Source organism: Rhamphochromis sp. 'chilingali' (assembly GCF_963969265.1).
Source record: "Rhamphochromis sp. 'chilingali' genome assembly, chromosome: 22".
Classification (NCBI taxonomy): Eukaryota; Metazoa; Chordata; class Actinopteri; order Cichliformes; family Cichlidae; genus Rhamphochromis; species Rhamphochromis sp. 'chilingali'.
In genome coordinates, this window is record NC_137950.1 from 4,089,486 (window position 1) to 4,102,446 (window position 12,961).

The 12,961-nt window shown below is 38.2% G+C and overlaps 1 protein-coding gene across 2 annotated transcripts; it reads left to right on the forward strand.

The window, feature by feature from the left end:
* Positions 1-1,175: 1,175 nt before the first annotated feature.
* Positions 1,176-12,741, forward strand: LOC308391115 (ras-related protein Rab-37-like). Of its 2 annotated transcripts, XM_080873582.1 has the most exons (9): positions 1,176-1,535; positions 8,323-8,433; positions 9,490-9,531; positions 9,686-9,752; positions 9,837-9,889; positions 9,980-10,045; positions 10,763-10,819; positions 10,906-10,982; positions 11,459-12,741. In XM_080873582.1, exons 1-9 carry the CDS (start codon positions 1,380-1,382, stop codon positions 11,562-11,564), a joined length of 735 nt encoding a protein of 244 aa, XP_080729708.1. In that variant the 5' UTR covers positions 1,176-1,379; the 3' UTR covers positions 11,565-12,741. The 2 variants fall into 2 exon arrangements, with proteins under 2 accessions (XP_080729708.1, XP_080729707.1); XM_080873581.1 differs by having other exon boundaries at positions 9,686-9,889.
* Positions 12,742-12,961: the final 220 nt, after the last annotated feature.

Here is a 12,961-nt window from a genome sequence, read left to right on the forward strand (position 1 = left end):
GGGGGGTCCTCCTCTAATCCCTATCACACCTGGGGTTCTGTTCCACTGAGTCAGGCCATTGGAGTCTAACCACCAAATATCTCTATCTTTATTCTCTACATCAATAAATCATGTTCATTCTTTCTAATGGCCTCTCCTTATTGAAATAATAAAGCCCTCCTCTGGATAAATTACACAGAACCTTTTGCACTGTGCCCATTGATTATATCAGAAAAATTAGCCCTTAAATCAAAAGCATATTGATTCTCCTTTATTCTCCTCTCATGCTGTTTTCAGAGGGAAACATATGTTGAAACCTGAATTTACACTGGATTATTTGGCTAGTAGGCCTTCCACTCCCTTCCTTACATTTCCCCTTCAGGTCTGCTGAATTTTGAGCTGCTAATATGTGCAGCTCTGGGCAGAATGCTGTTTATTTCTAAAGTGAACTGGCTCCATCTTTGTAAATAAATTATAGTGCATTATTAGTAGATCTCAGTGTGATATTGCAGAAAATTTGCAATATGCAGTATCACAATAATTTGCCCTCCCTGTTGTGATCCAATTGACCAACTCATTTCCTCCTCCCTAGGATTTCTATAAATGCAATAACAGTCACTGAACTGAACTGAATAATCCTAAAGCCTACAATACAAAAACAAACATTATTAATTGATTATAATTAACCTTATAGATTTATGTTCTTCAGGGCAGACAACATCTTAACAAGTAGGGTTTTTTTCATGAACTCAGGGACATCACAATGAATTATGGCATTTTTCGCCTCTCCTTTCATAAGGGATGAAAGGAAATGAATGAATAATAATAACACTAATAATAATAATTTTCAACTACTTTAACAGAATTTCCCAAATGAAACATTTGTTATCTTATCCTGTCTCATTGTTATTTCTACTAAAACAACTATAATTAAACGGAACATACATTCGTCTCCGTTTTTTAATATCATAGTATAATATCATTGTTTTGGAAATATACACAGAGATCCAAAGCACTGGGTAAAATAAATGATGTCGAACTTTATAGATCGAATATCTGAACTCTTGAAAGAAAAACCACCACAACAAAAAAAAGTGACAGCCATTCAATCCTTCTCGGTCCATCCTCTGACCACTCATGCAGCGTGATGTGCGTGAATCACGACATACCATCATGTGGAGTGATGTAGGCAGAAGCCCACAGACTGTGATTCACTGTAAAGGAGGAGCCAGTTAAACAGCGTGGACTGTCGGAGAAGAGAGGAGGAGAGAAGAAAGCGAGCTGAGGGCTGTGAGACGACGAGTCGGCTGAAGCGAGAGTGCGAGGTTTACCAGCTTTTTATTTCCTCCGGAACCCTCGACGCTGTCATAAAGAAGCCTGTGAAGTGAAGGACTCTCAGGATGGAGCGGATGGAGTCAATGGAGCCGATCTCGGCATACTACACCACGGCTTACCCGGAGATCCAACCAGACAGTACTTACGGATCCAAAGAGACAACCGAGAGCCAGGCAATGACTCCACCACCTCCAACATATGACGAGGAGTTGGTGCACAAGGTACGACCATATGGTCATCATGATACAACAACAGGTTTCATAGCCAGGAGCACTTTTATGCACTTACTTGCTGCGCGTTTTTTTCACGTGATTTTGCTTCTTGTTTATTTCTTCTTGTTTATTACTGGTGAAATGTGAGGAAACGTTTCTAAACCCCGCAGCATCCCGGTCCTTGACCGGATTTGCGCTCACGTGGTGCTGATTTACATTCAGATGCAATTTATAGTTGGTCTGTTTCCAGCCCTAATGTGTGTCAAATCACTTAATTCCTTCTGAGATGAGCTGTCAGCTTACAAGAAGGTCCCCCTTCACATATGAGCCGATTACTTCCTGCTGTCAGGGCAGGAAAGCTTTAAAAGAGGTCACTTTCTTTGAAAAAATGTCTTAACCAAACGCCAAATTCCCAAAGCAATCCTCACATTTAGGTGTTGATCACCAAAAAGTGCTGTAGAATAAAATTACATTTCAAACTCAAATTTTAGTTGACAAGTACACTTTCAGTTTCTCCTTACTGCGACCCAAAGCTCAAATAACCCATAAATACAACAGTAAATACACTAATTTATTTCTGACACCTTAAATTCCATAACTCAAACACACTAAAATACACAAACACACTAAAATGTCAGCGTGAATGTGATCCTGTTTTGACTGTTGTCACAAAAACTGTACAATATAGCCATTTGTCATTCAAAAAGCTTAATTGCGCTCGCAGCAAGCAGTTAAGGCTAAATCAGCTACATTAATGTCTGGATTTAAAGAGAACCACTGAATCCTTCCTGGTGCTCCCATTTGACCTCACTGTTGATGGAACAAAGATAAAAGAGGAGCTCCCTTTAGGCTTCAGTGAAATGTCACATTGTATTTCAGAGCTGTGTTGCAGAAACCATTTCCCTTCAGTCTGGAGGAGTCATGTCATTCAAATGGCATATCTTTCTTCTGATAAGCATCTGGCCTCCAGCCTGCTATGTTCTAATTTCTCTCTTTTTAGATATAGCAACTGAGCAGAATTAGCACATCAATACTCTGATTCAACTGATAAGACATAAACTTTAAAATAAAACTATCCGGTAAAGTCAAAAATGTATTCCCTTTAACTAGCTGCCTTTAATTGCCTTAGAAATTTATTATAATCTTGCTACTTATTTATTTGTGTTTGCACTCATAAATGTCCCAGATCATTGGGTGCACCCTTGGTTTAGGTTCAGGGTTATTGGCAAGGTTAGGCATACACTTATTTTTAAGTTTATAGAGAGAGTCTCTGGGAAATTAACAGAATCAAATTCACTTCATCTCTCTGAAGTCTAAAGGCATGTGTATGTGTCATCTTAGTGTGGAATGTGATTGGTTGGGACCAAAATGCAGACCCTAAAGGAAGGTAGAATTAAACATGAAATGAATTAGAGCAGGCCGGGCCCTGCCATTGACTGACCTAGGTGGAAGCACTGCTGCAGCACACAAAGCATTGATATCTCCACCAAGCTGGGTGCAGAGGTGGTGATGGACAGCATTACGGAGGACCAGGCTTACTCTTTGAAGATGGCGGGCTCAGACAAAGCCTATCTTTTAAATGCAATTCAGAGTTTCCTTACATAGACTTGGGCTGGGAAGCAGCCGATTATTGTTCAAACAACACAATTATAATTTGTGAAATTGAAAATGAAATAACTTTTTTATTTTATATATATTTAATATTTTTATTTTATGAAAAGTCTGGATGTACCTCTTTACCATTCTCATGCATGTGCACACACATGCACATGTGGTCTGCGTCACTGCCATAACAAATACATTCTGTGCACTGCCAGCTATAAGACCTTATGCAGAAACGTTTGTGATTTTCCTAGTAATTTCAAATGAATTTCAATCATAAAAAAGGTTGTGAATACTTGTGTAAAAAGATATTTTAAGTATTTAAGTTTTAATAAATTTACTCCCAAACACTCCAAAAACCATCATCACTGTCATGGGGTGGATTTTGTGTGTAGATTTACTCGGCATTGTTTGGCTGTAAAGGGCTAAGGAATGCAGTGCGAGTCTTCACAAAGATAGATGCAATTCTAACATGTGACTGTTATATCAGCTCACACATATACACACCACACACAGACTTGTAGTGTCAGGGAAGCAGGTGCACTGAAAGGGGTCATATTCTAAGAATACACCGTGTTCTTTGTGTCTAAATCAAGAAGAGTAATTTCAAGTGAACTTGAAAAAGTCAGTCTTGCCTTTTTGCCCTTCCTTTGCCAATATAAATAATAAAGGGACTAATAAAGGTTTATCCTATCTTTTGTACTCACTCTTCTCAGGCTTTCACTCTGCCTTACCTTTTCCTCCCAGGAGGAGTTCTAATTACACAACAAAAAAGGCTCTTTTTAAGAGCTCGTTGGTGAGGCCAGTACTTACTCATGAAGCTGAAATGGTTACAGTTGCTTTGTGGATTCCGTTCTGTTATTAATTCTCCCTTCAATACTCACAGTTGTCCCAGATGACATTTTTAATAAAGTCAACCTAATACTGCTTTTGTAATATTTTTGGAAAGATTAGCTTAGAGACATCTTTACAGACAGAGTGGTTTTGTATTTTTTCTTACTGCCAATATTTCACATTAATACCCACAAAAACATTGCATTCTTTTGTATCTCGCAGTGGTTTCCTGTTTTTTCCATTCTCTCCATGGCCCTCATCCAAAAGACACATTTTTAAAGCTGCAAAGCACTTTTTTTTTCTTTTTTTTTTTTCATTTTAAAAAAGTCTGTAAGTGTAGTAAAACCATGGTAGCTACCTGTCCACCACAAAAAAGCAGACATCACTATCAGCTAGCTGGTTGAGTGTTTAGCTAAATAGCGGCAGACCAAAACAGAACTAAAAAGGTGGATACAGGACTTTAATTTGTCTAAAAAAACAAACACTTGGTCTTACAGATTGCAGGGCACATTGACTTTTAGTATTGGAAACAGTGACTTTATCGCCTGTTGTTCTGTGGTTTCAAACCCCAGCTGTGCAGTATATCAAAGCTTAAATCAGTGGCAATTTGGAAACTGTCAAGCTAAATTACATTCTGGTCAATACTGCACATGCTCCAGGAAGAGAAAAGTGACATTTCAGAGAACTGTATCACTCTAAATTCACCCCATCCCCTAATGCTGTTACTCCAACGACTTGTAAAAAGACATCCCATGCTTATTGCCTCAGTAACCACCACAGAAGCTCATACTGAGGCTAGAAAGGAAATTTGCAGGCACTTAGCAATCTGCCTGTGAACCACAGAGATGAGAGAAATCTAATTCTTCTTTCTCTCGCGCACTACAACACATATACACAATATACATCATCAGTGTGTAATTCCCAAACATCTGTGGTGCATTCGCCTCATTACCTCCTGTCTCTAGAGGGGTTTCATGAGACAGTCTCACTTCTCGGCTAACTACAATTTAGTAGCATCACCACATGTACGTGTGTAGTGAGTACAATGAGTATGTTTTTTTTTTCTCAGCACTAATTCCATCTTCACATGTACACATGGAGGCATTATGTTACACACTCTCAGTTATGTCCAGTAAAGAGGGAAGTGATACAGCTGAATCACAGCAGGATCAGATCAAAATATTTAAATAAATTATTGTCTTCAGATTTAGATGCAGTCAGTGGCTTATGTGATCACAGACTGCATGTAAAAGACAGATGTATCTTCCACATCCCAAAAAGTTAATTCTGTTCATCTGGACGTGGCGTTTTCAGTGGGAGAAACATTTCCTCACTCATCCAAGTGACTTCTTCAGTCTCAGCTGACTGCAGATTTCCCCAACTTTATAAACAGTACATGTGCATAATGACCGAAACTAGAATCAATGGTGAAAAATGGACTGTCAGGTCAGTTTCTTGATCGTTAATGTGATCAACAACCACTGATCAAAAACCATTGATTAATGGCCATGAGTACCATTCACAGAGAGTTGGGGAATGGCTGCAATCACAGCATTATAAGATGGTCAAAGATGTACCCTTAGGCACCCTCTTCAATTCAGAGATATCTGTATCTGTGGGGATGGTGTTCGCTCTGCGTTGTACCATCCTGATGACACCCAGTTTGTGCTTCAGTGGATGAAGCAGAAGCACAAGCCTTAAATAATGATCCGTAAGCGTAGGTTTATGGTACACATCAACTTTCAAATGTCCCCATTACTGATGGAAATCTCACAGTCTAAGAAGGCTAACCTGTCATTTTTCATATCATCTGTGGTGAGCCTGAAATAATTTTTCTACTGAGTTAATGTGATCAGTGAAATGTGGTATATCCAGTACACCACTTCCTATGTCCCTACGAAGTAGTGTACTGGCAGATGTTAGAAAGTTTGACCTGCAGTCTTACCAACAGCCATCAGGAGTAGACTTCCACTCTTTAGAAAAAGAGCCCTAATCAGGCACCAACTGGGTACCTGGTTATCAGCACCTGGAGTACCAGAAACTCAAAATAAGAGTCAATAGCAGAATAATCTGTTTGACGTTGGCAGAGAAGATTTGGTTTTTGATGTACACAACCCACACACTCAACTCTGCTACTCAAAATGCATATGCATTTTTTGTGGCACTATTTAAGGAGAAATAAACAGATTTTTCAAAGCTATCAAATTTATTGCCTAAAAGCATTATTACATCAAAGAAAAACCAGATACAAATTTCCTTAGGTTTATGCTGTGAGTTTTACTGTGCGGCTCCCCACCTTTCAGGACACAGTAAACTGGAAAAGCAGAATACATGTAAAGCCTCTCTGTACAAGGTGTATTTCAAAGGAAGAATAAGGAAGTGAATTTGCTGGTGACTCCTGAGTAAAGCTGATATGAAAATTCACTGGATGACTGATGAGGCAGTATCCATATTTAATCCAGCACACTGGGATGTAACTCTTTTCTAAAAATCCTCCATATGCTGAAATCAAATGAGGCTACAAAAGCTGCTTTAGCTTCTCAGCTCTAATCCTTTCCTCCATTCCCCCCACTTCTTTTATTTATCCCTGATCATTCATAAAGCCTTGAGGCAAAATTGAGTTCAACCACTGCCTGGTTTATCTGATGAGTGTCATGCCTTCACTTTTTTCTTGATTTGTCTTAGTTCTTTACAACCTGCTCATCATCAGATCAAGTTCAAGTTCAAGAACTTTATGCATTCTATCCCAATTTATGAACCTTTTTCTATTAGTTTAGCATGCCAGAAAACTCACCTGCTATTATTAAAGCAGCACTGAAAAACTCAGCGCTTTAACCCCTGGGCCATTTGTCATTCAGTGCAATTTTAAGGCAGGCCTACTTGTGCATATCTGACCAAGAGCGATAATCACATTTACTGTCTTTTCACACAATATTTGGCCACAATGACAATGAGTACTCCTGAGTTTTATCAAGACAGGACTGGTTGAAAGTTTTGTTGCCTTTTTAAGACCACTTTATTACATTTCCATGGTTACTATTACTAGACATCAAGTGAAGACCACTTCTGACAGCACATCTGCATTTGAATCATAAAGCAACTGTAGTGGATGCTCCAGCCCAGTAGCTCTTCTAGTATTCTACCCCAGTGATTAACGGCCACTGCAGCTAATTAGTGCATAAAATACATTACTGAATGTGTATTAAGGTGAAATCTAAGAGTGTGAAGATGAAGGTTCTTTCATGAGAGTTAATGAATGGAAGTCTATTTTTTATGCCTAACTTTCTTTCTATAAACATAATTAAGATTTTTATTGTCTCAACCTGCCACTCTATAAAATGCATTTGGGTGTAAATGAAGAACTACCCTGGTGCCACAGAGAGGAAAGAATGTGAATTTGGCAAAGAACAAAGATTGGCATTGATTTCGGCACTGAGTTTCTTAAAGATGGCATTTCCTTTGCCTTGCAAAGGGTTACCAAAATATTTACATATATTTTATTCAAAACTTATATGTAGCCAATATACCCTAACCTATGCTTAAAAAATTTAGGTTTAGCCTTTCTGCGATTTTTAAAGCTTTCAAGAACAAACGTTCAAACACAGGTCTTTTCATTGCCTGTCTTTACAATCTACAATCCTTTTAGTTGTCTCTTCCTAAACATAACCACATAATGATTGAAGAAATCCATCATTCTTGTGGCTTACTGCATTATTTACTGCATTTTTCTTCTGGCAATAATATTTATAATATATTTCACTACAGGATAAAATGTAGTCATTTGGCTGTCACAAGATAACAGCCACATAGCCTGCATCAAAACTCCCAGATCACTCCTTGAAGAGAGCAGAGAACAGCTTGACTGTGTCGCACTTACTTAATCTGCCACAGTTAAAGGACACTTTGTGGGTGTGGAGGTGGTGGGTACCCTGGTGTGACTGAAATTAAAGCGCAGTAGACAATGAAATATTGACTGATGGTCCTGGTGACTAAGTTGGATGTGTGAATGCTGCCTTTCATTGATTCCATTGTCTTGAAGGTTATCTCCTCTGGCTTGTGAGTCATGCGGTAATAGTGGTACACTGCCAAGCTCTTAGAAAAGAAAATGTCGGTGCTGCTTGGAAACAGAATTGTCGACCATGACACAGATGTTGACTCACAACTGAAAATTATGAAATGATTGCAAGCATTCAACCATAAAGAGATTTTCAAGGCCAATTGAGACTGCAGCCAGGCTACTTCCTGCTGCTCCCGTATCACTAGGGGTCACCACAGCTTACTCTGTGCCTCTACCATATACTTAGACCATATATATAGAGGTAAGAAATTTAACTGTGGGATTTTATGTGTTTTCCTACAGACAATCCTGGTTGGGGACAGTGGTGTGGGGAAGACATCTCTGCTGGTGCAGTTTGATCAGGGCAAGTTCATCCCTGGCTCATTCTCTGCCACAGTGGGCATCGGATTCACAGTGAGTGCTTGGAACAATTTTTTTTTTATGAAATTGGACTGGCTTTTATTTATCCATGGTTTTAGATTTGCCTCTGGCATTTCAGACATTAGCAGTGTGGGAGGAGGCAACCTAAGTGTCATTGTGTGAGAGGTGGGGTACACCTTGGACAGGTCACCAGTCTGTCTCCGTTTTATATATATATGCAGATTATACAATTTATATGTATAATCTGCAAATGAATACTTTCCATCCTCTTTAGAGTTTGCTCATTTCGATAAAAAGCTGATGATTCACATTTGCCACTCAGTGCCATTAAAATCAATGCAGAAGAGAGGTTGTAATGAGCACAGGCAGTAGCTAGTGTGACGTCACTCACTGGTTTGTAAGTTCTTATTATCAAGCCTCAAGATGACCCTTTCTGTCTTGGTGTTTTGAAACCAGATGTGATGAGAAAGGGATGGTTCTCATTGGCTAATGACTTGTGATTGAAAAGTAATTCACCGGGAGTATCCTCCTTTGTGAAACTTGTCACTTGATTGATGAAAATTTACAAAATGGGCCAAGCAGATTATTCAATATAGGACGTCAGGGCCAGGGAAACATTTCCTTACAGTCATTGGACTTAGATGTGTTTTTGCACCTACATGTTTCACTTTCCAAGCCTTAAAGCTACATCTATCTTTAATACTATCTACATTAATGACATGAGAATGTAATTAGAACCACCCCGCTGAAATCTTAAATGGTGAAATTTAGAAATATTTTTTAAAACAATTCTGAAGTTTGCAACGATTTAATATAGTATTAAATGAAGCAAGTGGGAGGGTTTTCTTTCCCATAAGTTTTTATACGTTGTGACTTCTTTTTGCAACATGAGTCACCCCCTGCTGACCATTAAAAGGAATGGAGGTTTGAGGTAGTTGTACATTGCCTCTCTCACTAAACATATATTTCAAAATCTGAAGAAATAAAGCCACAACTATCGACAAACATAGATAACTTGTCTTTGTACTTTGCATTTTTAATTTGTTCTACTAGCTGCTCGTACTGTTCTTCTGTTTCTACCTCTCTCAGAATAAAGTGGTGACTGTGGATAACGTAAAGGTCAAACTGCAGGTCAGTAAGTAAATCAGTTCCAGTGCAAAGTTGATGTGCTTACACAATAGCACTCTATTTTTAGAGTAGTGGCTGGTTTCCTCTTGGGCATCACCATTATAAGTGAAAATAAGAAGTAGCCAAGTGGAAACAGGCCAGTTCTTTTCTGTTTCAGATATGGGACACAGCAGGACAGGAAAGGTTCAGAAGCGTGACACATGCGTATTACAGAGATGCACACGGTGAGGCGATACAAACCCTAATCCATATCACAGCATCACAGGTGTTACACTGGCACTCAATTTTTGTTGGTTCTCTTTCCAAAGCTTTGCTCCTTTTGTATGACATCACCAGCAAATCATCTTTTGACAACATTAGGGTAAGTCTGTGTTTGTACCCTGGGAAAATATGAAAATGTGCTACAGTTAAAGATTTATTTATGAGTGTGTTTGTATGTCTCTTGCTTCAGGCTTGGTTAACAGAGATCCACGAGTATGCACAGAGCAATGTAGTCATCATGTTGCTGGGCAACAAGGTAAGAGGAAATTGTTTGAGAAGCTTAGCATGTGGAGCAAAAAGTGCAAAAGAAGGATATGATCTGTGCTGAAGACAGAGCAGTTTCTGGATCAGGGCATTTTGTAAAGATAATGTAAACGAGTTATAAAAGAGTTAGAGCAAAGTGATAGTGCTGCTTTGGGTTCAAGTGTCGGGTTTAAGTATATGTAACAATATGAATGCAATGATAAAAATGTGAGTGGCGCCACATCGTAGGTAGCTTAGTAATAATAACATTTTTAAAAGCTATATATAACATATATGATGCTGTATCACATTTTGTTATATATTAAATTTACAAGTCCTCACAAAAAACAGTGTAAATTTAATCAAATGTACAGTCGCTGCACTACTTCAATCACTATGCGTGTATAAAAGTATCTGAACTACCAGCAAACTACTACAAACGTGTTAGACTACTAGTTTTATTACATGATCTACTCTTCAACATTGAATAGTGGTAGCAAACACTGAAAATTCCACAAGATATGTTTTCCTTTAGAAATATCCTGATTGATCTTGTATATTATGAAGTCTAAAAATGTAAATACTCATACCTGTGCATGGTTTTGTTCAGCTTTAAAAAAAAAATAGCTGTATCAAGATGTACATTGTTTTTTTTACTTAATAGTTTAAATGTGTTTATTTTTCTGCACCAAGTCTTTCCTAAAATCCTAAACTAATGTGTGTTTATCAGGCCGACATGAGCAGTGACCGAGCGATCAGGAGAGATGAAGGAGAGAGGCTGGCCAGAGTGAGTATTTTATTTACTTCCATAAAAACAGAACTGATAGCGTTTAATCTGCTACTTACTGTGTTGTGCTCTCTTTGTGTGTTCAGGAGTACTCAGTTCCTTTCATGGAGACAAGTGCCAAGACAGGGGTCAATGTAGATCTGGCCTTCACTGCTGTGGCCAAGTATGACACAGATGCCACACAGTAGCTTTTGAACAGTCCATAAACTATAGATGTGTATGATCTGAAATGGTCCTTGTTTGAGCCAACAAGAAGTCATGTAATGGGACTAAACAAAGATAAATTATTATCATTTGCTTTGCTTTTCTTCTTCTGCCACTAATTTCATTTTCATATGACAGCAGCAAAGTTGTTACTACTGAATTTGAGATTGTTTTTTCACATCGCTCAATTTTATCTCACATCTTTGCTGAACATAGTATATATTTTCAGAAAATTCCAGGATTCATTATAAAGAAATGTTTCAATTCCCTTAGTACTATATAATTTAACGTATTTATTGCAAGGGATTTATTCTTAAGTAGTCCACTACTATTTTCATGATGCTATCTGTGTTTTCTTACCACAATCCTCTGCAGTAGAATAATTCTATCAATATCAGTGTTATCTTCTAAAATATGCCTTGTTCTGTTCTTCAGGGAGTTGAAGCATCGGGCCATCCAGCATCCCAGTGAACCCAAGTTCCAGATTCATGAATATATTGAGGCACAGAAGGAGAAGACAGGTTGCTGCAGCTACTTTTAAAACTTATCTCCCAACTCTTCCTCCTCCCATAGCTCTGGGCGAACAGACTGTCAGAGACACATTACTGAGTGGGAGGAAGCCCTGTATCTCACTGCTGCTCACAAAATGTTACACTGCCATTCATTCAAGACTAAAAGCCAAACGTACATCAGTGGATTAACCATGCTACAGACCCACACAAATTTTCTTTAGCTGAATACCTCCAACTCTCCAGACGTCAGTTTGCACTACTGATGCTTTCTAAAGTACATTCAAGGAAAGAGTAGTTATTTATTTGATATGTTAAAAAAAAATTCCTGAGGGAATATTTTGTAACTTAGATGATCAATATTAGTCTCTTGTATTTGTTTTTTTTTTTTTTTTAAATGCAATTGCAGTCAAGAGTTAGTAAATCTGGAGGCAGGAGCAAACAGCTAGCCTGACCCTGTCACAAACCACCTACAACTCCATAACATAGTTTTCTCATTTGTTTAACATGAACCATGCTAACAGACAGTGTATCCTAGCCTGTTAGCATGAGAACTTTTACTAATTTTGATTAAGCGCAGTGCAACCGATGCTAAAGGAGCCTTTCATTTAGAGAATATTTGGTTATAAATCCAATTAAAAACCTTTTCATGACATTTACATGCATCTTCTATTTTTAAAATTGTATTTATTTATTTATTTATTTGTAAGTAATTATAATAAATTATAATTATCTATATAAAATGTATTTTCTCTTGGTGAAGTTATATGATTCATGTGTCTTTGGAACAGTTATTTTTGTTAATATTTTCTGTTGTTTCCTCACATGTGGACGGTAAGGCGCTAGGCTGGTTAGCGCTTTTGCCTCACAACAACAAGGTTACTGGTTTAAGCCCTGGTTGGGATCATTGTGTGTAGAGTTTGCATGTTCTCCCTGTGCCTGTGATGATTTTTCTCATGCATATTGGGTTAACTGGTGTTTCTAAATGAACTGTAGACCGTATGTAAGGAACTTAAACTACTTGGAGCATGTAGAATAAACATTGGCATGCAGAGCAATGCATCTGTGAACTGTGTCTCTGGGAGAAGGATTACTGTGAAGAGCGAACATTCGATACTAAGTACTTGAGTTGTTGTCTGTTATTTAAGGAGGCATTATGTACATACAGCATGAGTTGAATAATTTTATATGGTGTTATACTGTGCAAAAGTCTTGGGTCATCCTTGTAATAGTTGCAGCATCTCTGGGGGGGGGGGGGGGGGGTGTCAAACCAAGTGCTCCATTGTCTGTTTTTCTATCCAGGTGTGCTTTTATTGTACATAAAGTGTGTTTGGGATCATTGTCATGCTGAAGAATTAGGCCATTATCAATCTGCTGCTTGCCCGATGGTATTGAATGCTAGTTCAAATTCTGACCATACTTATCTGCA